Source organism: Ranitomeya variabilis, chromosome 5 (genome assembly GCF_051348905.1).
Source record: "Ranitomeya variabilis isolate aRanVar5 chromosome 5, aRanVar5.hap1, whole genome shotgun sequence".
Classification (NCBI taxonomy): Eukaryota; Metazoa; Chordata; class Amphibia; order Anura; family Dendrobatidae; genus Ranitomeya; species Ranitomeya variabilis.
In genome coordinates, this window is record NC_135236.1 from 311,938,805 (window position 1) to 311,963,742 (window position 24,938).

A 24,938-nucleotide genomic window follows, 5' to 3' on the forward strand; every position below is an offset into this window, starting at 1 on the left:
TCACCATCATCACAGAAGGGTCCGAGAGCGGTCAGTTGCCAGAGAATACCTGAGCTGTGAGGAGGACAGGAAGGGTATGTGCACACGTCAGGATTTCTTGCAGAAATTTCCTGAAGAAAACCGGAAATTTTCTGCAAGAAATCCACATTTTTTTTTTGCGTTTTTTTCCCGTTTTTTTAGCATTTTGCAAGCGAAATTAGCTTGCAGAATGCTAAAGTTTTCCAAGCGATCTGTAGCATCGCTTGAAAAACTGACTGACAGGTTGGTCACACTTGTCAAACATAGTGTTTGACAAGTGTGACCAACTTTTTACTATAGATGCTGCTTATGCAGCATCAATAGTAAAAGATAGAATGTTTAAAAATAATAAAAAAAATAAAAAAAATGGTTATACTCACCTGCAGACAGCCGATCTCCTCAGCGGCGTCCGTTCCTATAGATGGTGTGTGTGTGTGCAGGACCTTTGATGACGTCGCAGTCACGTGAGCGGTCACGCGACCAATCACAAGACCGTGACATCATCGCAGGTCTTTCACACACACCATCTATAGGAACGGAAGCGGCAGCATGCACTGATGAGAGGCGGGAAGACTTCGGGGGCCATCGAAGGTGAGTATATGACTATTTTTTATTTTAATTCTTTTTTTTTTTACCAATTATATGGTGCCCAGTCCGTGGAGGAGAGTCTCCTCTCCTCCACCCTGGGTACCAACCGCACATAATCTGCTTACTTCCCGCATGGTGTGCACAGCCACATGCGGAAAGTAAGCAGATCAATGCACTCCTAGGTGTGCGGAATCCCCGCAATTCTGCAAATTTAATGAACATGTTGCTTTTTTTTCCGCGATGCGATTTTTTCGCGGAAAAAAATGCAACATTTGCACAAGAAATGCGGAATACACTGTAAATAATAGGAGGCATATGTAAGCGTTTTTTTGCATTATCACGTTTTTATAGCGAAAAAAACGCGAAAAATACTGAACGTGTGCACATGGCCTAAGCAGAGCCAGTAGAAGACCATGACCAGATCTGAAGCAGACTCACGAGACAATCTGGCTGTGGCAGAGGACCATTCCTATGGGGCGTTACTTCCAGGATAGACATATGGTACAGGGTGTGAGCTGAGGCCGTGCTTCAGGGAATGGAGATAGCCAGTGCGATGAGCACACTGAATACCCAATGACTTGCATAGTGAGGACTTGCAGCCTAGAAGGAAATACCAATAACCCCGCAAGGCGCAGTGTAATGATCAGAGCAGCTTACAGAGACTATGACAGGGATTGGCCCAGTACTGAGAGTTACAACCATTATCCTGAGACATAAAGGCATTAATAGTCATTTGCTTGCTAGATAATCAGAACAGTGTATATAATAGAGCTTAGATATTATATTAGTGTCATAACACACTGTATTGACCTTGCTACTTACCCATAATATAATGCTTACTTGTATATATATTCTGAAAGATAGATTCTCTGTGTTAGTCAAATAAATCATGTTGGTTAAGTACAACTGTCTCCTCATTGTCTGCGGCGCGCAGTTGCATACAAGTAACCTGCTACATATCTAACTAGAAGACTAAAGCCGCATACTTTGTGAAAGCCAAAATTAGTGTCAGTCTCAAAACTTTTGGCCACGATTGGCAGATCATTAGATTATAGTGCTATTATAATTATCCATGTTATTACACATATTGATAATAATGTTCCTCTTCCTATAAAATATAATGCAAGTCTATTATTTCTTTAATGCTTTCACGCTTCCCATACCTGTACTGGTAATCACTCAGAACATGGTATTTTAGGTATGTCAGTTACATAAATATGATCTAATGTGTAAAGTATTTATAAATGCTACCACTGTGTCCACGTATAACCTGTTATTTCAGGTATGAACTTACAAGTCTATGTATCTACACTTGACACATGCACTCAAACAAACACATGAAGTACATAAATATATCCAAAGTTAAAATATTTTGATTTAAATAGAAGATAACCAGAGCAATGTGTCCTTCAGCGTGATCTGTAGATATTCCGTGCAATTTGTGGCTCCAGTGGTCACCAACCAAATGAGAAGATATACAATCCAGGCCCTGAAAATAGTCACTTGCTCACCTGTCCTATATGCACATATACTGTATGAACACTATGCTGTTAAAGGCAATTTTGATTTTGGTGTCTCTGCATCCCTCATTGGTTTAAATTGCATTTTTTCCAAATAATATCTATGACGCCAATCTCTACACTGTGCTATCATGGTCACATACCATGGGAGAGAAGCAGAACGAAGCCACAGCCGTGTTAATGAAGCTGCGCACACACCAGGGATTACGGGTGCCACTTCCAAAGAAAGAGAATCTGTATGTCCACAGAAAAGAAAGCGGATTGGCACATACCGTCCCGTGCAACAAAATCCTTTATAGTGGCATCATCATACCAACAGCAGGCAGATAAAACAGTGGAGCAAATACAGACGACGATCGTTTCACGCTTACATTGCGCTTCAACAGGTCCTGTTGCATGGAGTTTTCGGCCAATTCTGTGGTGGAACCACCTGTGGCAAAAAACAATGCGGCTGCAACATACCTTATAATTTTCTTAAATGTTTCAGAGAAAGCATACGTTGAAAAGCCTTCCGGATACTAGGTGTCTCAGATGACTAGACTAATGCAGCTTCACAGCAGCTTCTCCCTCATTACTGACATGTATTTCCATGTATATAGGAAGAAACCTGTCAGTCTAGAGTAGTGGTTATCAAAGACGCATAGTCCCCACCTGGCCAGCTTTTTAAAAATATGCCTTCTCTGAAACCTTGCAGCATTTAAAAATAAAACAGACAGCTGCAAAAATGTAGCAAGTGTCTGATTCGTGTTTCCCGTGGTTTTGGCAGCATTTCTATACTGGTAGGTTCCCTTTAAAGTCCTAACTTGTGACAAGATACAGTTAGGTCCAGAAATATTTGGACAGTGACACAAACTTTGGCATTTTAGCTGTTTACCAAAATGTATTCAAGATAGTTATATAATCAATATCGGCTTAAAGTGCAGACTCTCAGCTTTAATTTGAGTGTTTTCACATCCTAATTGGAGTAAGGGTTTTGGAATTACAGTCCTTTAATATTTGAATGCCTCTTTTTAAAGGGACGAAAAGTTATTAAACAATTATTTCAAAAGCTCTTTAATGAGCTGTATTGGCTATTCCCTCATTTGGAAGCTGTTGCTGTGAACTCACAACATGCGGTCAAAGGAGCTCTCAATTGAACAGAAACAGATCATCATTTGGCTGAAATAATAAAAAGAAGAAATCCACCAGAGATAGCAGAAATGTTAGGAGTAGTCAAATCAACAGTCTGGTACGTTTTTGGGGAAAAAAAGGGTGCACTGGTGAGCTTGGGAATTCTTGGGAAGTCCTGGATGTTCACTAAAGACAATAGTGGGGGATGATCGCAGAATCCTTTCCATGGTTAAGAAAAACCCCTTCACAACATCCACTGAAGTGCAGAACACTCTCCAGGAAGTAGTTGTTTCAGTATCTAAGTCTACCATAAAAAGAAGACTTCATGAGAGCAAATACAGAGTTCACCACAAGGTGCAAACCATTATTCAGCCTTAAAATAGAAAGGCCAGATTAGACTTTGCTATAACATCTCAATTAGGCTACTTTCACACTAGTCCGTCGGTACGGGCCATCGCAAACCGTCGGCCCGACGGACAGTGTGTAAAGTAGCACAACGGGGGCAGCGGATGCAGTTTTTCAACACATCCGCTGCCCCATTGTAATGTCCGAAGATGAGTGGACAGAGTTCCGGCCGCGCATGCGCGGTCGGAAATGGCGGACATGACACACAAAAAAAGTTACATGTAACGTTTTTTGTGCAGACGGTCCACCAAAACACGTCGTGCGACGGATGCGACGTGTGGCCATACGTCGCAATGTGTCGCTAATGTAAGTCTATGGGGAAAAAATATCCTGCAGACAACTTTGCAGGATGCATTTTTTCTCCTAAACGACGCATTGAGACGTATTCCAAACGATGCTAGTGTGAAAGTAGCCTAAAGCCAGTGCAGTTCTGAAAAAGCATTCTTTGGACAGATGAAACGAAGATCAACCTGTACCAGAATGATGGGAAGAAATTATAGAGAAGGCTTGAAACGTCTCATGATCTAAAGTACACCACATCCTCTATAAAGCATCCTGGAGGCAATGTGATGGCACGGGCACGCATGGCTTCCAATGGCACTGGGTCACAAGTGTTTATTGGTGATGCAACTGAAGGCAGAAGAAGCCAGATGAATTCTGAAGTGTATCGTGCTATACTTTCTGCTCAAAATGAACCAAATGCAGCAAGGTTGATTGTACAATGCTTCACAGTACAGATGGACAATGACCTAAAACATACTGCCAAAGCAAGCCAGGAGTTTAAGGCAAAAAAGTGGAATATTCTGCAATGGCCGAGTCAGTCACCAGATCTCAACCCCATCGAGCATGCATTTCACATGCTTAAAACACAACTTAAGGTAGAAAGACTCACAGACAAGGAACAACTGAAATCCGCTGCAGTAAAGGCCTAACAAAGCTTCACAAAGGAGGAAACTCTGGTTTTGATGACGTCTATGGCTTCCAGACTTCAGGCAGTCATTGCCTGCAAAGTTAATTTGTCCAAACCTTTTGAGACCCTAAAATGAGGAAGCTTTGTAGAAAAATGGTTGCAATTCTTAACATTTCACAGATTTTTTTCCATCCCCTTTAATTAAACCTCAAAATTTACCCTTCAGTTGCATTTCAGTTGTTTCACTTCCAATCCAACATAGTGTCCTGCAGAGTCCAAATCACAAAGATTCAGTCACTGTCCAAAGATTTTCAGACTTAACTGTATGTATAATTAAGGGTGGAAAGTACTTGTTTTTCTTTATTTAAAACAACCCAGCCCAGCATAGTCTATCAATAAAAACTCTGATAAGCAGGATTTCTGTTAATAGGTTTCAGCGGGAATCCATGTTGGAAAGGGAAAACCGAGCATTCTGAGCAGCTTTGAAAGAGACATGGGTGCTAGACTTACCGGGGCCAGTTTTTTGAAAAACAGGTCCTTATGTAACATTGTCAGGAGTGTGCATATCATGTGTAATTGAGGAAAATGAGGATAGGGGTCCCATGGACATAGAGATCTTGACTTACATGTTTAGAGAAGCATGTCAGAAAACATTCTGGCACATAAAACCTGCAGTGAAGCAAACAGCTGTGCTGAATATAGCGCCAGTGCTGCAACTATTATGTTGAAACAGGCAACCCTTTGTTCTTTAGCACGGATGGGTTGTATCACTACATAACTGGTTTGAACAACAATGCTGTCTAACACTGGGTTCAGACGGGTGTATTTCATGGTCTGTATACAGATCACAATTCCCGGATTGACCACAGGTCTCACAACCCAAACCTATAGCCTCATAGATACACAATATGATGCTCCCTCACATTATGGACACCCGGCCCACCATACACAGTATGACGTCCCACAGCCACCCTGCCGCACAATATGATGCCTTCAGTCACCCACGCAGAGTATGATGTTCCACAGCTCCCTTAACATATAGGCCCCAAAAACTCTTCACACACAGTATGATGTGCAAACAATCCTTACACAGGATGATGCCCCCACACAAAGTATGATACCATCCAGTTTCCCTCTACAAGAACAAAAAAAAAAAAAACGGTATAGTACACCACGGTCTCCTGCCCTTTTCCTTTCCCGGACTGTAGAGGTAGAATGTGCTGTTAAGTGATTGTCAGTACTTCCGTCTAAGTAGCAGCAACTATGAGAAGCTATCCTGTCCACACGGGAAATATTCCTGCAGAAAGACTTTAGCACATAGTAAAATCCTGCTGTTCTGAAGGCTAATGAAGGTCCAACATGCTAATGAAGTGGTCATTCAGAGGAAATCTGAAAAAGAAACATGTTCCTATCCAAAATGTCACTAATTTACTTGAACTATTTAAAATAAAAATGGCAGTACGATACTTTAAGTTAGGCATACCTAAACTTTGGACCAGTATTATATATCGTATCTGATGGCACCAGGGAAGTGTTAAGGTGTGCCATTCGTAACCTTCTTCTGAAACATGTATGACAGATATCAAAATGTAACAATGATGTGGTGTGGTAGGAATGACTGCTACTATTACTGGGTGCAAATTAGTCAAATAGCCTCTTTAGGGAAAAAGAAATTCTAGTACAACGTATTGGGGTAGCAATCCTAAAAGTCAATACCAACCCTTTAAAGGGCCTTGGATAAGATGCCAAACAAGAAACTCCATTTTTAGACAAATGCTTGGGGGAGTTTGTCCCTCACCAGTGCAAAGTAGATTTGGTTTGACTGGAAGAGAGACAAGGGGGCTAAGCGGTATCGTTGCTCCTTGTGGAGAGTGCCAAAATTACTGATGTGCAAAATACTGACATACATGTGCAACAAGTTTGAGGTGATAAGAAGTGGAACAACTTACTGTTAACATGAGCAGCACCAAGTTGATTAGATATAGTTTACTATTTTGATAAATATGACAGCAGTGTGCAAGTTTGCAAAGTTTTGTTCTTACAGAACTATTGATTAGGGACCCCTAGAGCAAGATATTAATAGGGAAGCTGTAAACTGCGCTTGTTAGGGTGGGAGCAATCGGGTTTTAGAGGGACTAAGTAGCTTCTACCAGGTAAAATAAGGCATATGTGCATTCCCGATGACCCCCTGCAACTTGGAAGGAAGTCTTTTCAAACGCAGACGTACTCCGACCATCAGCTCCTTCGGAGACATGGGTGACATCATTCCTCTTTCATTTGACTTACGAATAGTGCTCTATTTCTGGGAAGGATACAATTACCCAGCACTAAAGTTATTAATTGACTTATGACAGTGACATGACCGGTCTCTGTCTTGCACTCCTCCAACAAACTTCTTTTGAACTTTATTAATTGTATATAGAATATATCACAGGCAGTCACAGACCAAAAGGGGCCCTTGTGCATGAACAGTATATGGGCCCTTTACAGTCCTGAAGTTCATCATAATGCAAAATTTCACCTGCTTTACAGGTGGAAATGGGCCTCCTTTCCTCTTGGGTCCCCGTGTGTCCACCCCTGGAATATATTGCGAGCGTTTTTGTTTTATTGTGGTACATACAGGTGCTAACTTTCGTGGTTCCTTTTTTAAGCATTTATCTATTAAAAGTTATATTTGATGATTTACCTTTCACCTCTGTTGCTGTGGTATTCTGTACACTATTGATACATAGCCTTTGAATATTATATATTATAGTGGAACTGCAATGTTCCTGTTATTTGGATTTCAAAGTCAGTCAATAGAGCTTAGATCTGGAATTATTGACACTTAGAAACCATAAAATGAGGAGGATTGCCTAACATGCACAACATTATACAGCTTAAAAATTTTTTTAATTTTTTCCCATATGTAAGAATAATGAAAAACAGAAGAAACGGTGCCGGGAGGACTTGACGAAATTTCATGGGTGTAGTGACATATACAAATAGCAGTCATTTGAAAATGTCACAGTACCTTTGTCTCTGTACATCTATCAAAAAGGAATGTGTCTCTTGACAGACAACAATTTCGGCTTTTTATGTTCGCCAGCTAATCCCCGACTGCTTCTAAAACTAGTTTCATACAATACTATCTATTGTCCTGGTCAGTTCTGCCCAAATCAGTAAACACCCGAATGCTTTTTTCTATCAGGTTCACTGTGAAGAAACACCAGTCTTGAATTAAATTCCCCAAGTAAAATAGTAGAGAGGATTTTCCACGAGACACTTACAGAATATTAATCTATTAAATCATTAAACGGGAGTTTATCAAGGCTTTTGGCCTTTTTTTTTTTTTAATCTGAAAGTTGGAAAATTTTGTTACATGCTATTTGTGTGCACAAATTTGCAATTGCATGCCATTATTGCCATTTGTTAAAAGTGGTTCTGGTTCACTAGGCAAATAGGGCTAAGGCTACGTTCACATTTGCGGTCAGCGCCGCAGCGTCGGGCGCCGCCGCATGCGTCATGCGCCCCTATATTTAACATGGGGGCGCATGGACATGCGTCGCACTTGCGTTTTGCGCCGCATGCGTCAATGCGGCGCCCGCGTCCGGGCACAGAGGACGCAGCAAGTTGCATTTTTGCTGCATCCAAAATCAATGAAAAAAAGGACGCATGCGGCGCAAAACGCAGCGTTGTGCATGCGTTTTGCTGCGTTTTTGTTTGCGTTGTGCGTTGCGGCGCCGACGCTGCGGCGCACAACGCAAATATGAACGTAGCTTAAGCTGGATTTGAGAATTGTTACTTTCTTAAAAGTCACAATTGTTGCTCTAGTATGCGGGACGGTATAAAAAGTAAAAAAAAAAAAAGCATTTTACAGTTCCAGCAAAGTGGATGGGATGTCTAGTAATCTCATGCTCATTGTACTCTGTTTCACATCAGTGTAAATTGACCTGTGATGTGCGTTTCAAATCCACATGTCAATTTCTCCTGTGGGTACCCAGAGTTTTCTGTGCAGATTTTCCCCATAGACTTACATTAGATGTGGAAACATCTACAGGTAAAAACTGCACATTACATTTCAAATGCTGAAATGCATCAAAATCGCATGTAATCCGCATCTAGGTGTAGCATTAAAGATTTGTCAAAGCCAAATACATGGAGGTATCAAAAACAAAGCAGCTTTATTTAAAGCATGATATGCCAAAGATAGACAAAAACTGCAGCATCAAAAATGTGATTAAACCGCATGTTAAAAAAATGCAATGAAAAACTGCAAGTAAATTAACTTAAATAATAGGTGCAGAAATACAGCAGCGTCAAAAATTCACCAAAAGCTTATAGTGGTAACGTAACCTAAGGCTACTGAAGGAGTGAATTGCAGCATATAATGAAAAGATCAACGTCGGCATTTCTGTTGGCCTAGACCGGGGATGGGGAACCTTTTCTACCAAGAGTAATTTAGATAATTAGAACTTCAGTCATGGGATGTACAAAATTATCAACTTTTAAATGAGCCAGCTATACTTGGTCAAAAAATAACCCACCCCTATTGTGATGGCAGGAACTGCTCCCCTTCGAGGAGGTGTGTAACGTTAGGGGGTATTGATGATGTTGCTACTCTTGACCATTTTTCCAGGTTTGCATCAGAGCGCAGTCAAACCTTTGTGATAACTTATGTAAAGAACTGCTTGCAGCAGCCACAGATGTATGTTACTCTGCATGTCTCCTCACACTAGGAAATTCATCACTGCTCGACAATATTTATAGACCTCAAGCAATGGAAGGTCGGCTGTATAAATAACATAGGAGACACAGACTGCTGAGTACATCACTACTGACGCCCCTGTGAAGGCGGTATGCATGTGCTCACAGTCTAAGGAGGAACTAAAAAGGGCCATCGGCTTGAAAAACAGGGCCGCTGGCCCAAACACTGCATTTCCCTGGTAATCTGCCCAAGGTTAAGAAATTATATTGCAGACCGTAAATGACAAGTGGGCCATAGGTTTCCCAAGTCAATGCTGGCAAGCATGCAAGTGAAGAGGGTAATGCAAGTACCCTCCGTGGAGCTCTGGAGTGGTCGTCCTCCACAGATCCCGACACAAATCCGACCAGGAAAGTCAGCAACATGACCTTTAACAAAGTAATTGTGAAGACTGATGTGACATGAAAGAATCACTGCCATCGAAGTTTTTATCCACTTATTATATTGCAATCAACTTATTATATAGCACTGTGTACTTACAATTGCTCATTTTTCCTTTCTACCCAGTTTGTTTCTATATAAAGCAAATAAGCAGTCTCCTCCTCTCCCTGACAAGGACTTTGCAGGGACTTATGACTCATACTGGGAAAATTGAAATTGGCAGATTCGAAAAGCCTGAAGTTGTTAAAAAAAAGAGTGATGTACATGATCATTCTTCAGGCCGCTGGCGGATGAACAACCAAAGCCACAATAATGATGGTGTATCAGCCTCTAAAAACCTAATGCTGGTATTTTCCTGAAGTGGATTCACCTGGGAAAACTCTGTGGCAAGCCACAGTTGAGTAGTCACAGCCACTAGAGCCCTGCACCTACCTGTCAGCATCTCCGACAACTCTACTGATTAGTAAGTCAGGCGCATCATGCACAAGCCCTACAAATCAGAAGAGGCGCCGGGCATGCTGGCAAGTAAGTGAAGCCAACAGATGTGGCCACTAGAAAAGGAGTCCTGCAAGCATTTTACTCTACAATGTACTCTGTAGGTCTATGGCTTACATTCCAGGGACATCAATGTATAACCATGGTCAGCCATGGTCAAATGTGTGCAATAATAAATACCATTACATATGATAAACAATACAGAAACAGGTGAAAATGAAGACAATTCAGATTTACAATTCTTTATTGCAGCGCTGGCAAAGTTTTCTTAAGCTGGTGAAGATCGTGCAGCATTTCTGTTGCAAATGTTACAACTTTACAAGTTTCAATCTGATTTTCCAACATGCAGTATGACCAGAAAGTGGCAAAAGAAAAGCGAAAAACTATTAGGAAAAGGAGAAATGTGCTTCAACTTTTGTAAATACAAAATAAAAAGAAAAGAAAAAAAGTGCCCATAAATAAAGAGGAAAAGAAAACAATACATTTTTGCTACTCCAAAGGAAATAAGTGTTCCATTGCCACACAATATTTGTGCACCCAGGCATAACCATCTGCTTCACCCATTAGCGTCCTTTCTTAATATGTTGTATGGCATAAGATGCCAGCACAGTGCTAGGAATTTCACGCAACTGTAGTGCCCTTCCTGGTATTAGACTGGGAGACAAGTGCATTTCTTCTTTGTCGGTACAACACTAGGCAACGCTGCCTTTTTATAGCCGGATTTAACTAGAAAAGTATTAAACTGAGCCTCTTACCTACAAATGCAACCTATCCCTAACCACAAAACTGCTGGAAGGTGTTAACAAAAACAAAAAAAGCTTTTTTTTTTATTTTAAAGGAGGGTTAGCTCTTTTCCACTTTTAACGTTCACCATTACATGACGTGCGTCAAAGTTTTCATCGTATCTCCCCAGCGGTGTTTTGTCAGCTGCCATTTGAAGTTCTTTGCCTGTTCTGCTGCAGAGGACAACTTCTTGTCGATAATCACCCATTTTTGCAAATTTAGAAATTCATTTGCCAGTCATGAAAACAAGACTTTCTACAATGACGGAGGTGCTTGCTACGTAATCCATTTCACTCTATCCCCTGCAGTGTAAGGCCACTGTGATGTCTCATCAGCAAATAGTGCTCTCCTAGGTGTGGATCGATTATTTCTAGGCTGGAAGCTTCTTCCGATCAGATGGAAGCAGAAGTGGGAATTCCTGCCTCTCCTCATTACCAGCTCGGCTCCAGGTTTCTCTCCTGAACACGCTTCTCTCCTGAACATGCTGCGATGTGCTGCTGTTCTGACGCAATATCTGTAGGACTCCACTGGCCATGGTGTCAGATGTAGGGCCCGATAGAACAACACTGGATCAACGTCTCCTGTTTACACACAAAATTTACATACAAAAAACAGTTTTTGAATCAACAGGAAACAAAAAAGTTAAACCATAATCATGAATTAGACATACTATACTCAATACTGTATTTAAACTGGTTTTTGGAAACGCTGTCACTATTTAGGGAGCTTCCACAGCATTTCTAGGAAAATCATTAGGGTTTTTTTTCAGCTACAGTCTGGAGGAAAAGGAATGGAAAATATAAATGAAGGGCTCATGTGTTTCCCTCCAGCGGGATGATCCATTTTCAGATTAGGATCAAACAATTTAGGATCATTTAGGTGTTAAGTGGGGGACACTGTTTCAGATCTCCATCAATAGACTAACAGACCACTGGCTCTGTAAACAGCCACGACAGGTTTGTGCATTACGTGGATGAACCATTGGTTTAAAGGTCACACTTCAGTTTCCAAGCAGTAGAGTTGGCTGAACTTAACCACTTCTGCCTGATCCCCTATAGATTGTTTAAGATCACAGCATCAAGACTACATTTAACCAGCCAATTTTCAGGTGACTTTTCTAACAAAAAAATAAAAAGATGAACCTAAAAAATGTATCAAATAAATTAGTCTGAGAAATCCTTACCATCTAAGGACAGTACTTGAACTGGCTAAGATATACAGGTAGTGTCCCCTAGTGGACAAATATTCATGTATAGAATATAAATTAGGAAAAAAATAATTAAGGAAGTTCTACAAATATATAAATAGGGAAATGGACTGAGGAAATAATAAAATAATACTATTTTCAGGTGATTGATAAACTACAGCAGCAATTTATGATCATGCGTCACAAACTCTCACACATTTTTTAAAATAATATAAGAAAACGAGATCACTTTAAATAAATAACGTGGCTTACACGACTAAAGGGGAATTACCATCTAAAGCATTTATAACCTATCTATTAAGGAGAGGATAAGTATCAGATTGGGGGAGCCCTACTTGACCCCTCTCTTGCCACAGGACTATGACAAGAGCATTTTGAATTGAGTGCCAGTGCAGTAAAGTGAAGCGCTGAACAGATAAATAATGGAGATGGTGGGGATGGCGAGACTTTGTCCTACAGTCATTTATACACTAATGGAAAGCCAGCATACAGATTGAGAAACTTTCATTGAGTTTTCCAGTGTGCCTGGATTTTCACAGGCTGAAATATTTCTTCCGACATGCCAAAAAGACATTTCGGAAGCAACCTTTAGTGGGGGTTGGGTTGCGTAGTTGAGTCTTCACCCCTGCTGATTACCCTACATCTGAGCCAGGGTCTGCAGTGATACTGACAGATTTCAGATCTATGTGAAGTGAACTACAAAATTAATGGGTGAAGATCTCTGAATGCAAACACTAACCTCCCTGGGGTATTGGTGGTGGGGGGTCAACTGTCAAGTCTGGAAAATACCATGTAGCGTTTTTAACTACAGGCAAGAACCCTTCCAGGAAATGGAGACAAATATTCTAGTTAAAAGGACAATTAAACGGAAGATAAGGAATAAGAATTTTTGCAGATAGCCCTCAAAATCTAGTCTCACCTGCCACCGGTCTTGAAGATGAGATCTGCATTTGGTGCCCCTTTAGGATGCTGGTACCGAGGTCGGCGGTCCCTGTTTGTATTCGCTGGAGCTGGACGTTGTGCCAGAGCCTGAAGCATTTCTGAAAATTAAGCCAATGGGATAAAATCACAGTTTCTGTCGAATTCTTTAGTTACCCAATATACAAAGCCTTTTACTTGGAGAATGAGACATTTAGGATTTCGTTTACCCAAGATAAACCTCTGTGTCTACTGTTTCCAGCTCAGACGCTGTGGTTTGGATCTGCAATTAGAACTAAACAGCCCTGGATACAGGACAGATGTGCTGCACAAGACGTATACAGTGAAGGGTGGAGAGCAAATTTAGGGCAAATTTTTAAGGTGATAAATGACGGAGACAACTAACCAATGTCAAGAGACAAGCAGCATATATGAAATGTACAAGGTGGTCCCCACGTGACAAGTCTGACAACCCACAATCAGCCACATTTACCCATCATGACTTGTTCTACAGACTCTTAGATGATTGGGAGATGTAAGAAGGCTAACATATAACATAAGCAATGGCGGCATGATAACCATAATGTGTCCTAGTGGCTACTAACCATACATCAAATGTGAATTACAGAAAAGACAATCACTGAAGGGTATTCTGTGCATAGACTTTCTTGGCATATGCATAGGATAGGTCAGAAAGGTCTGGTAGGCTATGGGACCCTGACCGATATAGAGAACAGGGGTCCTGGCACAATGAGGAAAGGTGAAGAAAGAGTTACATAACCAGTCAGGTGCTATTTCCAATCACTACTTCTATGGAGCTGGGATATGATAAGAATTAATGTCAATAAATGGCGATTAAGAAGTTTGTTCATTTACAACAAAATGCACAAGGTAGGCAATAACTTGCTGATCAGTGGTGTCCTACTGCTGGGACCTGCACCAATTGGCAGAAAGGGGAATATTTATTTTCGTTGCGGTGCTCAGGATCTCCAATCCATTCATTCCATATGGGGCTGCTGGAAAAAAGCCGAGCGCAGCCTCAAAAGGGGATGAATTGAGCAGCAGTTGAACAAGTGCACTGCCACTTCTAATGGAGATAAAAGTGCCTCATTCTGATGCTCTACATGAGTGCAGCGGCCAGACCCCACCGATCAATAAGATGAGAATTGATGATAACTTGTTTCCACTGGACAACCCCTTTAATGTGCATCTTCATACTTTTTTTTTCTTTTTTTAACAGTGATCTCTTACAATAGACATTATCAGAGCAGGCAGCAAATTGTAAAACAAAGTTTAGAGGATCTGTCAGCTTAAATCAGCTTTGGGATTATGTGAAAAAAGGAGATTTTGTGTACTCACCGTAAAATCTCTTTCTCTTAGCCTCTAATTGGGGGACACAGGACCATGGGTGTTATGCTGCTGTCCACTAGGAGGCGACACTATGCATAATCTGAAAAAGATTAACTGTGGCTCCTCCTGTGCAGTATACACCCCTGGACGGCATCAGCCTTCTCCAGTTTTGTGCCAAAGCAGTAGGAGGAACGTAACATGAATAACATAATTATGCCTGTAAGAAGGCAACTATGTACGAGCTCAAGAAAACAATATGAGAACAAAACAGTTACAACGGCCCGGAAAGGGCAACAGGGTGGGAGCTGTGTCCCCCAATTAGAGGCTAAGAGAAAGAGATTTTACGGTGAGTACACAAAAATCTCCTTTACTCTGTCGCCTCATTGGGGGACACAGGACCATGGGACGTCCTAAAGCAGTCCCTGGGTGGGAAGCAATGGACGAATATTGTGCAGACAGGCCCGTACACTTAGGGCACCGCCGCCTGCAGGACACATCTACCCAGGCTCGCTGAGAACTGGGTATGAACCCTGTAGTGTTTAGTAAATGTGTGTAAGCTAGTCCAAGTGGCCGCTTTACACACTTGTTGTGCCGAAGCCTGGTGCCGAATGGCCCAGGAGGCCTCTACCGCCCGTGTAGAGTGTACCGTAATACCGGCTGGAAGAGGAAGATTCTTAAGGCGGTACACCTCTTGTATGGTGGATTTGATCCACCTGGCAAGAGTAGCTTTTGGAAGCTGGCCTACCCTTGTGGCCGCCTTCCAGAAGGAGGAAAGGAGAATCAGACCTCCGGAAGGACGCAGTCCTAGACACGTATATACGCAAAGGCCTGACAAGGTCAAGCGTATGCAGAGCCTTCTCCACTCTATGAACCGGAACCGGACAAAGGGATGGTAGTGAAATTTCCTCATGGAGGTGGAAGTCTGACACAACCTTCGGAAGGAAGGATGGGACCGTACGAAGAACTACCTTGGCCTGGTGACAAGCCAGGAAAGGCCGTCTGCATGAGAGTGCTGTCGGTTCAGACACCTTGCGTAGCGAGGTGAGTGCCACCAGGAAAAAAACCACCTTCTGGGAAAGAAGGCGGAGCGGGACCTCCTTAAGGGGTTCGAAGGGTGGTTCCTGCAATGCTGTCAGGACCAGGATGAGGTCCCACGTTTCTAGTGGTCGTCTGTAGGGGGGAACCAATCGGGGAACCCCCTGAAGGAAAAGGCCTTACTTGCGGCTTGGTAGCAATGCGCTTTTGGAAAAAGCACTGAGAGGGCTGACACCTGGCTTTAGGCGAGCCCAATGACAGACTGGCTTCCAGACCCGCTTGGAGAAAACCAAGAGCTTTGGGTAGGGAATAAGGGAGTGGAACCTAGCCACGAGATTCGCACCAGGTAAAGAAAACTTTCCAGGTACGGTAATACATCTTGGCAGAGGCTGATTTCCGTGCTCTGATCATGGTTGCAACGATCTCTGTCGAGAACCCTGCCTGGGTTAGAACCCAGGTCTCAAGGGCCACGCCATCAAGTTGAGAGCCCTTGAGTTCTGGTGGTAGAACGGCTCTTGTGATAGAAGATCGTGGCGGTCGGGGAGACGCCAGGGGGCGTCTGCTGTGAGTTGTACGATGTCGGCGTACCATGTGCATCTGGGCCAGTCCGGTGCAATGAGGATAGTTGAAACTCCCTCTTGTTTGATCTTCCTCACCCTCTGGATATGAGGGGGAGAGGTGGAAAAAATATACAGAAGCTGGAACTGAGTCCAGTCCTGAACCAGAGCGACTGCTCCGAGCGACCGCGGATCATGAGTTCAGGCAATGAAGTTGGAGACCTTGGCATTGAAATGGGATGCCATTAGGTCCACATCCGGGGTCCCCCAGCGGAGACAGATCTGATGAAAAATTTTTGGGATGGAGAGACCACTCTCCCGAGTCTATTCCTTGTCGGCTGAGGAAGTCTGCTTCCCAGTTGTCCACACCCGAACGTGGACCGCCGAAGGACCGACCCTGTGTCCTCCGCCCAGCGGAGGACATATGACACTTCCCGCGTCGCTTGGGTACTGCGGGTCCCCCCTTGATGAGTCACATATGCCACAGTCGTGGTATTGTCCGACTGTATCCTGATGTAAGAGGCTGCCAGTAAGTGATGGAAAGCCCTCAATGCCAGAAGGATGGCACGAATTTTCAGGATGTTGATGGGCATGGACGCTTCCGCTGAGGACCACTTGCCCATCAGGAGCCCCCAGCTGAGCCGGGGTCCCTGGATGCAGGCGCAGTGTGCTGGCCTATTGCTTGGAGGTGTAGGATGCTGCCTGTACAGGCCCTACCTGAGGTGTCTCAACCTATACCCCCAGAGAGGGAAAGGGAAGGTGCTATTGTCACCTTCAGGGGCCTTTATCCTCGCCTCGACCTCAACCCAGAAACCAAAAGGAATTGGGGAAGGGAGTCTCGACTTCGAACCAGCACCCGAGGGACTGGGGAAGGAGCAGCATGGGGAATAGCCATCTCAACTTCAACTGGGCACCCCATAATAGGGGGCCGAGGAAGGAGCCATGCCGGGAGTCTCACAAGAGACCCTCTTTTCTTCATCTGCAAGTCGGAGGGCCAGTGCCTTGTCCTTGGGAAGGAGCACTAGACCCCTGGAAGTGTTGAATAACATTCCCAGGAAGGTCAGGGACTGACTCGGAGTTGGTGATGACTTTGTAGGTTGATTAACCAGCCCATACAACAGAGAGTATCGGTGGTGATTGAGACGCTGAGCTCGCAAACCTTGAAGGTGGGAGCCTTGATGAGTAGATCGTCCAGGTATGGAACGACTACTATGCCTCTGGAATGCAGGACGTCCATGGTTGTTGCCATGACCTTGGTGACACTCTGGGAGCCGTGGCGAGTCCAAAGGGGAGAGCCAAGAATTGGTAGTGGTCCTGGCCTATTGCGAACCTGAGAAACCTCTGATGGGCAGGTGCAATGGGTATATGCAGGTATGCGTCTTGTATGTCTATGGAGGCGAGATATTCTCCCTTCTCCATGGACGCAGTGATGGACCGAAGGGACTCCATGCGGAAGTGATGGACCCGTACATATTTGTTGAGCTGTTTTAGGTCTAGTATGGGCCGTACGCTGCCTCCTTTCTTGGGAACTACGAACAGATTGGAGTAGAACCCTCGGAAGCGGTCGGTCGTGGGTACCGGTACTATGACTCCTGATTAATAAAGCGAGGAGACCGCTTGGTGGTAGGCTCGAGCCTTGGCTGGCGGTTTTGGGGGGACAGAGAGGAAGAACCTGTCCGGTGGGTTGGAGGTGAAGTCTATTTTGTATCCTGAAGACACTAGTTCCATGACCCACCTGTCTTCTGTAATAGGCAGCCATACTTGATGAAAGAGCAAAAGTCGGCCGCCTACCGGTGTGGTGTCTTCCGGAGTCCGTGAGTCATGAGGAAGAGAAAGTCTGAGATTTTCCTCCTCTGGGCTTAGACTGGCCTGCTTTTGACTGCCAGGTCTTGTCCGACCTTTGCGTCGATCGTGAGTTGTCCCTGCGTGGGGAACGATTACGATTTTGTACTGGACGTGAGACGGACCAGCCGGAGGAATTCCGAAAGGATCGGAATCGAGTTTGGTTACGCTTCTGGTAAGTGCGTTTAGGTTTCAGTTGGAGAAGAGAAGTACTCTTACCCCCTGTGGCGTTGGATCTCAGAGTATCCAACTGTTCACCGAAAAGTCTCCCACTGAGGTAGGGGAGGCGTGAGGGACTTCTTTGAGGCTGCGTCCGCTTTCCATTCCCGCAGCCAGAGGATACACCTGATGGGGTTTGATGCTATCCCCGCGACTCCCCTTGCTGAAACCAGAGCTGCATGGAGCATGTAATCTGCTACAACTGCAATTGAACCGCTTGGTCCGACAGTTGAGGAGCGGATGCTTGGAAGGCTTGTAGATTCTTTGCCCAGGCCAGGATGGCCTTGGCAGCCCAAGCTGAAGCGAACGCAGGAGCCATGGATGCCCTTGCTGCCTTGAAAATTGAACGAGCCATGCGTTCTACCTGCCAGTCTGCTGCGTCCCTGAGGGTTGAGCTATCTGGCGGTGTAAGGAGGGTCTGTGCTGCCAGCCTAGAGACTGGGGGATCCACTTCAGGTGGATCTGTCCATTCCTTGGTGTCCTTCTGTGGGAAGGGGCACCTCGCCTCCAGATATTTGCGATTAGCGAATTTTTTCTCAGGCTGTGAGAGCTGTTTTTTAAGGATCGCCTTAAACTCTGGTGGTTAGAGAAAACCTTAGGCGGCTTCAGAGGTCCTTCAAAGGAAGTCTGATGTTCCGGGGCCTCTGATGGCGGATCAGAAATGACCAGCACCCGATGGATGGACGATATTATGTCCTCAACTAGCGCTGTATTGCTAGGAGGGATTGGGATCAGTGACCCCTCCGTTTCTCTGTCTGAGTCAGAGACGCAGATGCCTTCCGAATCCTGTGTATCACTGAGGCGTCCCCTGCTAGGTGAGCTGGGGAGGAGACCTTCTCCGGTTGGTGATTGCGGAGATCTGCATTGTCTGTCCCTGGAATGGGACGGTCTAGATGACCTGGAGCAACGGTGTCTCTCCCTAGAGGGGGATGACCGTGTGCTATGGGATGACGCAGATGGACTTGATGTATGGATCCGCTTGCGTCGTGACCTAGACGTGGATGTGCCAGGGTCATCTTGTTCCTGAGTCAAGCTCTCCCTTTGCTGGGTAACGGTCATAGCCGGGGCATGACCCTGCAGAGCCTGAAGCAATGTGGAAGTTAGTTATCTATAGACTGCGTCATAGATTGCGATATCTGAGTAGCCCATTCCGGTGTGGCATTAGACACCGAGGCATTGGCAGGGGCTTCTTGTGTGACACAGTAGTTTGTATACAGTTCTGACAATGCGGGTACGTGCTGCTACTGGGGAGAGCGGTCCCGCAGGCTGTGCAGAATGCATAATAGCAGTTCTGCCTGGTTCTCTTAGACCTTGAGCCCGGCATAGTGCACAGAGTGCAGAAGTGCTGCCAGCAGATGGACCTTACAGGGGTAGAGAACCTACAGGGGAGCCTTATAGGTAATATGGATTCACAGCTGAGTAAAGATAACCCAGCTGTGATCTTCCCCCACCAGTGTACCCCTAGGTCCAGCGCCGAAAATCCACAGTCCTGTGCCCCCCGGAGACTGTGCAGACTGGGAGATGCAGGGTTAATCTGCAGCCAAAAATGGCTGCAGAGACAGAGGAGAGAGGAGGAGAAGGGGGCGGAGAGCTGGAAAAAGGCGGCAAGGCTATAAAAAACCCGCCCTTTCTGTCTCGATCCGCCCCTTGTATGACACTGTAGAGTGTCATATTTGTCATCCGGGGGGCGGAGAGGAGGCTGCTGCTTCAGCTAGGCCGAAGCCGGGGCCTAAATTAGATGCCTGAGGCCCAGAAGGGCTCCAGGCCGGCGCGAAAGTCCGGGAGGGGGTCGGATCTGAACCGGACCCCTCCGGATTTGAAGGCAGGATGGCGGTGGGGCTATAAGCGGAAGGGGGAGCCCGGCTGGGGTCCCCCTGAGGCAGTATAGAGCTGGTGCTGCCACAGAGACAGGGACGCAGGGAGCCCTGTGTCTGTATGTGCCATGCCTGCCTGCACTCCCCCCGGCCCCAACAGGAGCCCGCAGCTGGGCTGGGGTCCCTGGATGCAGGCGCAGTATGCTGGCCCATTGCTGGGAGCTGTAGGATGCTGCCTGTACAGGCCCTACCTGAGGTGTCTCAACCTAATACCCCCAGAGGGGGATAGGGAGGGTGCTGTTGTCACACCTTCAGGGGCCTTTATCCTCGCCTCGACCTCAACCCAGAGACCAAAAGGAATTGGGGAAGGAGGGGGGTCTCGACTTCGAACCAACACCCGAGAGGTTGGGGAAGGAGCAGCATGGGGAATAGCCATCTCAACTTCAACTGGGCACCCCATAATAGGGGGCCGAGGAAGGAGCCATGCCGGGAGTCTCACAGGAGACCCTCTTTTCTTCATCTGTAATCCCATCGGAAAACGGGAAACGGAGTAAAAAACGGAGTAAAAATCTTTAGGTGTGCCTCCTTTGCGACACTAAGCAAAAACTGGAGAAGGCTGATGCCGTCCAGGGGTGTATACTGCACAGGAGGAGCCACAGTTAATCTTTTTCAGATTATGCATAGTGTCGCCTCCTAGTGGACAGCAGCATAACACCCATGGTCCTGTGTCCCCCAATGAGGCGACAGAGTAATCCCCTGTAAAGCATTTGTCAAACAGCTTTTCTTACATCGATTTTGGTTGAATTCATGAGTTTAAGGAGAATCATAATGCGGAGCCTGTTTCACTAAGGTCGCAAGAAAAAGTTACCCTGCGTGTCATTCATCACCACAAGGAAAACAATGGATGCTATTCTTGTGAACGTCAAGCACAGCACAGACACCTAGTGAGGTTTTTTAACCCTCTGCATTTTTCATGGATATTAGCCATAAAGTGAACTACAGCAGGTGTACTATGGATTATGGCCACAATTTTTTAGGATATCCGTGTAACCCATACATTACATATGACTTTTCAGTACATTGGCAATTACCAGTGTACTAATGTGATGACTGCAAGTCTAGAAAAGCAAGATTTTTTGAAATAACTAATGGTTGAAGAGTCACAGATATGGTGGAGTAAATGTCGCTATAGGCTTTTTATGGGAAACCGTGACAGCCCCATGCAAGTGATGGATGTTCTACTATGACCAACTAGCCAAGAGCAAGTATTTCATCCGTACCTTGATAATCCTCCTGCTCCTGGCGTTCATTAATGTCTAGAGTGAGTTTCTTCATCCTCATTCTTTCTTCTTGCTCTGCTTGCTGCTGATTCCAGTGATTTGCAGCCAATTGTGAAGACATGGGCACATTGAGAATCTTGAACTGTGGAGACACAAACCCAGAACAGAGAGTTATATGAACCACACCACCACCACACCACATTTCTTGTTGGCTGGAAAAAATTCACACTGCATTCAGCTGTACATATGCACTATGTATAAGCTTTTACATCAAGACCGCTATGGCTGGAGCACTTCCCGAATATTACTTCTGATCAATTATTAAAACGACATGGGGAGTTATCCCAGTTCTCCTAACATCACTATTGTAGACAGGAGTGTGCAGACTATCTGTTTTGGACCGGAGAACACAGAAGTGCGGGGATTCTGTAATCCCTTCCATTGACTTTGCTATCGGAGTTCTGTTTCCGATTTAGTAAATAATACTTGGCAGAGGAGATTAGCTTTGATGTGCAGAGCCTTTATATGCCAGGACTGCAGATACAGGATTCTGGTTTCTTCCTGGGTAACACAATACTGCAAGGCTCTTATCCACCATTGGAGCAGGAGTAAGGAAATGAAACCTCCTCTATTCTTCAGTCTGATTTTCTGCACAATTTCTTCATAATACTTCAATGTCTATTGCCCTCCAATGTGCAACTCATTTACTAAAATAGCTCCCAGCTTGATTATCTCAATGACTTATTTGATGAAAATGGAAAAGGATGGGTAAAACTGATTAAATACTATTTTTAGACATACACAAAGACCTTAAAGTGATACTCCAGGGAGATAAAACATTTCTGTACTCTCCTTGCCCACAAAACTATAAAAAACGAGATGCCCAGTGCACGTTAATTATCTTTATAACACTTGTAATTCCATGTGACAGGAGCTGCTCCTCACTGCTTCCACTGTCTTCTGGGACAATGCGTCACAGCAATGTGCCGCCCCCGCTGTAAGTAACAGCCAATCCCAGAAGAGGGATTGTGGCCACACCCCCTATTTTCTGCAGAGAAACAGATATTATCAGGACACTGACAGTAACAGCCTGGAACTGGACACGGCTGTCCCCCACGCCCGATAATGTCTCCTTGTCTGCAGTCTGAGGTGAGGGGGAGAGGCCTGCTCCCTGCTAGCAGCCCTGCAGTGAAGGAGACATTAACAGGAGGCTGGCTGCTGCTAAAAGCCAGGAGCAAGCTACGCCCCCCTCTCCTCAGGCTGGCTGTTACAGCGGGGAGCTACATCCTGCTGTCTGACACAATTTTCCAGACGGGAGGGGGAGCAGTGAAGAGCAGCTGCTGTCACACTGAATTACAATGGTCATAAAGATAATTAAAGCGCACTGGGCATCTCATATTTATAGTTTATGAGGGCAGGGACAGTACAACATTTTTTTAATCTCCCCTGAGTATCCCCCTTTAACTTATACTCACAGGTTTCTGACATGTTTTGTCATGAGTTTACCCCCCCCCCCCCCTTCCAAATTCTGCTTGTGTTAAAGAACACAGACATCTCTATATCCATTATCTATGGATAAATGTCAGGTCTAGTGAGTGAGCGGCAGCTATCTTGCAACAGAATAGGACTATTTGCTAGAATAGGGAAGATACATAATACCTGCTGATCACACACACCTCGGCAGGTATCTGTAGACATGTCACAAGCCCTGCTCACCTCCAAATGCGGAAGTGAGCGGAGCTGCAGTACCCATTTACACATTTTCCACCTTGAATGCCAACCTTTATGAATCTTGACATAACACTTACCTGGCGCTTGTTACCCCTTCTTGTCAGCATTACAAATGGCATTGTGTCTCCGCACTCAGTGTCTCCGTCTCCGCTCAACAATGTAGGTCCTTTCTTTAGCTGACTTTTCAGATGAAGGGGAATGGCAACATCCAATTGATGTACTTTGACAGATTCTCCACTGCGCTGCTAAAATTATGGGGAGAAAACCAAAGCATATCATAATTTTACTGAATACCTGGAGGATATATACAGTAGGGGAAATAAGTATTTGATCCCTTGCTGACTTTGTAAGTTTGCACATTGATAAAGACATGAACAGTTTATAATTTTAAGGGTAGGTTAATTTTAACATGGAGAGATAGAATATCAAAAATAAAATCCAGAAAAGTAGAAATTATATAAATTTATTTGCATTTTGCAGTGAGAAATAAGTATCTGATCCCTCTGGCAAGAAAGACTTAATACTCGGTGGCAAAACCCTTGTTGGCAATCACAGCAGTCAGACTTTTTTTGGTATTTGATGAGGTGGTTTGTGCACATGTTAGGAGGAATTTTAGTCCACTTCTATTTGCAGATCATCTCTAAATCATTACGATTTTAATGCTGTCGCTTGGCAATTCGGAGCTTCAACTCCCTCCATAAGTTTTCTATGGAATTAAGGACTGGAGACTGGCTAAGCCACTCCATGACCTTAATGTGCTTCTATTTGAGCCACTCCTTTGTTGCCTTGGCTGTATGTTTTGGGTCATTGTCTTGCTGGAAGACCCAGCCACGAACCAATTTTAATGTCCAGGTGGAGGGAAGGAGGTTGTCACTCAGGATTTTACGGTACATGGCTCCATCCATTCTCCCATTGATGCGGTGAAGCAGTCCTGTGTCCTTAGCAGAGAAACACCCCCAAATCAATGTTTCCACCTCCATGCTTGACAGTGGGGACAATATTCTTGTCTTGTTCTTGTCAATTTTTGTCTCATCTGACCGCAGCACCTTCTCCCAATCACTCACAGAATCATCCAGGTGTTCATTAGCAAACTTCAGACGGGCCTGCACATGTGACTTCTTGAGTAGGGGGACCTTGCGGGCACTGCAGAATTTTAAACCCTTATGGCATAATGTGTTACCAATGGTTTTCTTGGTGACTGAGGTCCCAGCTGCTTTGAGATCATTAACAAGTTCCCAGTGTAGTTTTAGGCTGATCTCTCACCTTCCTCGTGATCAAGGATACCCCACGAGGTGAGATTTTGTATTTCTTCCATTTTCTTACTCTTGCATCAACAGTTGTCTCCTTCTCACCCAGCGTCTTACTTATGGTTTTGTAGCCCATTCCAGCTTTGTGCAGGTCTGTGATCTTGTCCCTGACATCCTTATAAAGCTCTTTGGTCTTGCCCACGTTGTAGAGGTTAGTCTGACTGAGTCTGTGGACAGGAGTCTTTTATAAATGTGACTATGTAAGACAGGTGTCTTTAATGCAGGTAACAAGTTGATTAGGAGCATTTATCTGGTCTGTAGGAGCCAGAACTCTTTATGGTTGGTTAGGGATCAAATACTTATTTCTCACTGCAAAAATGCAAATCCATTTATACAATTTATACAATGTGATTTTCTGGATTTTATTTTTGACATTCTATCTCTCAATGTTAAAATTAATCCACCCTTAAAATTATAGGCTGTCATGTCTTTGTCAGTGGGCAAACTTACAAAATCTGCAAGGGATGAAATACTTATTTACTCCACTGTATATATACAGTAGAACAAAATAAATAAAATGTACGGTAAGTCCATGACCTGTCCATCAGTTAACAAAAATGCATTGAGCCATTACTTAATTATATGTATAAAACATTATATATATATATATATATATATATATATATATATATATATATATATATATATATATATATATACACATACATACACATATATATATATATATATATATATATATATATTTTATACACAGTACAGACCA

The 24,938-nt window shown here is 44.3% G+C and overlaps 1 protein-coding gene across 6 annotated transcripts in view; it reads right to left on the reverse strand.

Moving 5' to 3' along the window:
* Positions 1 to 10,397: 10,397 nt before the first annotated feature.
* UPF2 (UPF2 regulator of nonsense mediated mRNA decay) overlaps positions 10,398 to 24,938 on the reverse strand; it is a 124,572-nt gene continuing 110,031 nt past the window's right edge. For 5 of the 6 annotated variants that reach the window (XM_077264579.1, XM_077264577.1, XM_077264578.1 and 2 more), the window contains exons 19-22: positions 22,985 to 23,152; positions 21,177 to 21,318; positions 13,081 to 13,201; positions 10,398 to 11,535 (exon numbers count right to left, since the gene is read on the reverse strand). In XM_077264579.1, the coding sequence (XP_077120694.1) occupies positions 11,526 to 11,535; positions 13,081 to 13,201; positions 21,177 to 21,318; positions 22,985 to 23,152 (441 nt within the window). In that variant the 3' untranslated portion in view covers positions 10,398 to 11,525. The remainder of the gene's footprint in view (positions 11,536 to 13,080; positions 13,202 to 21,176; positions 21,319 to 22,984; positions 23,153 to 24,938) is intronic. The other variant, XM_077264582.1, reaches the window with a different exon arrangement.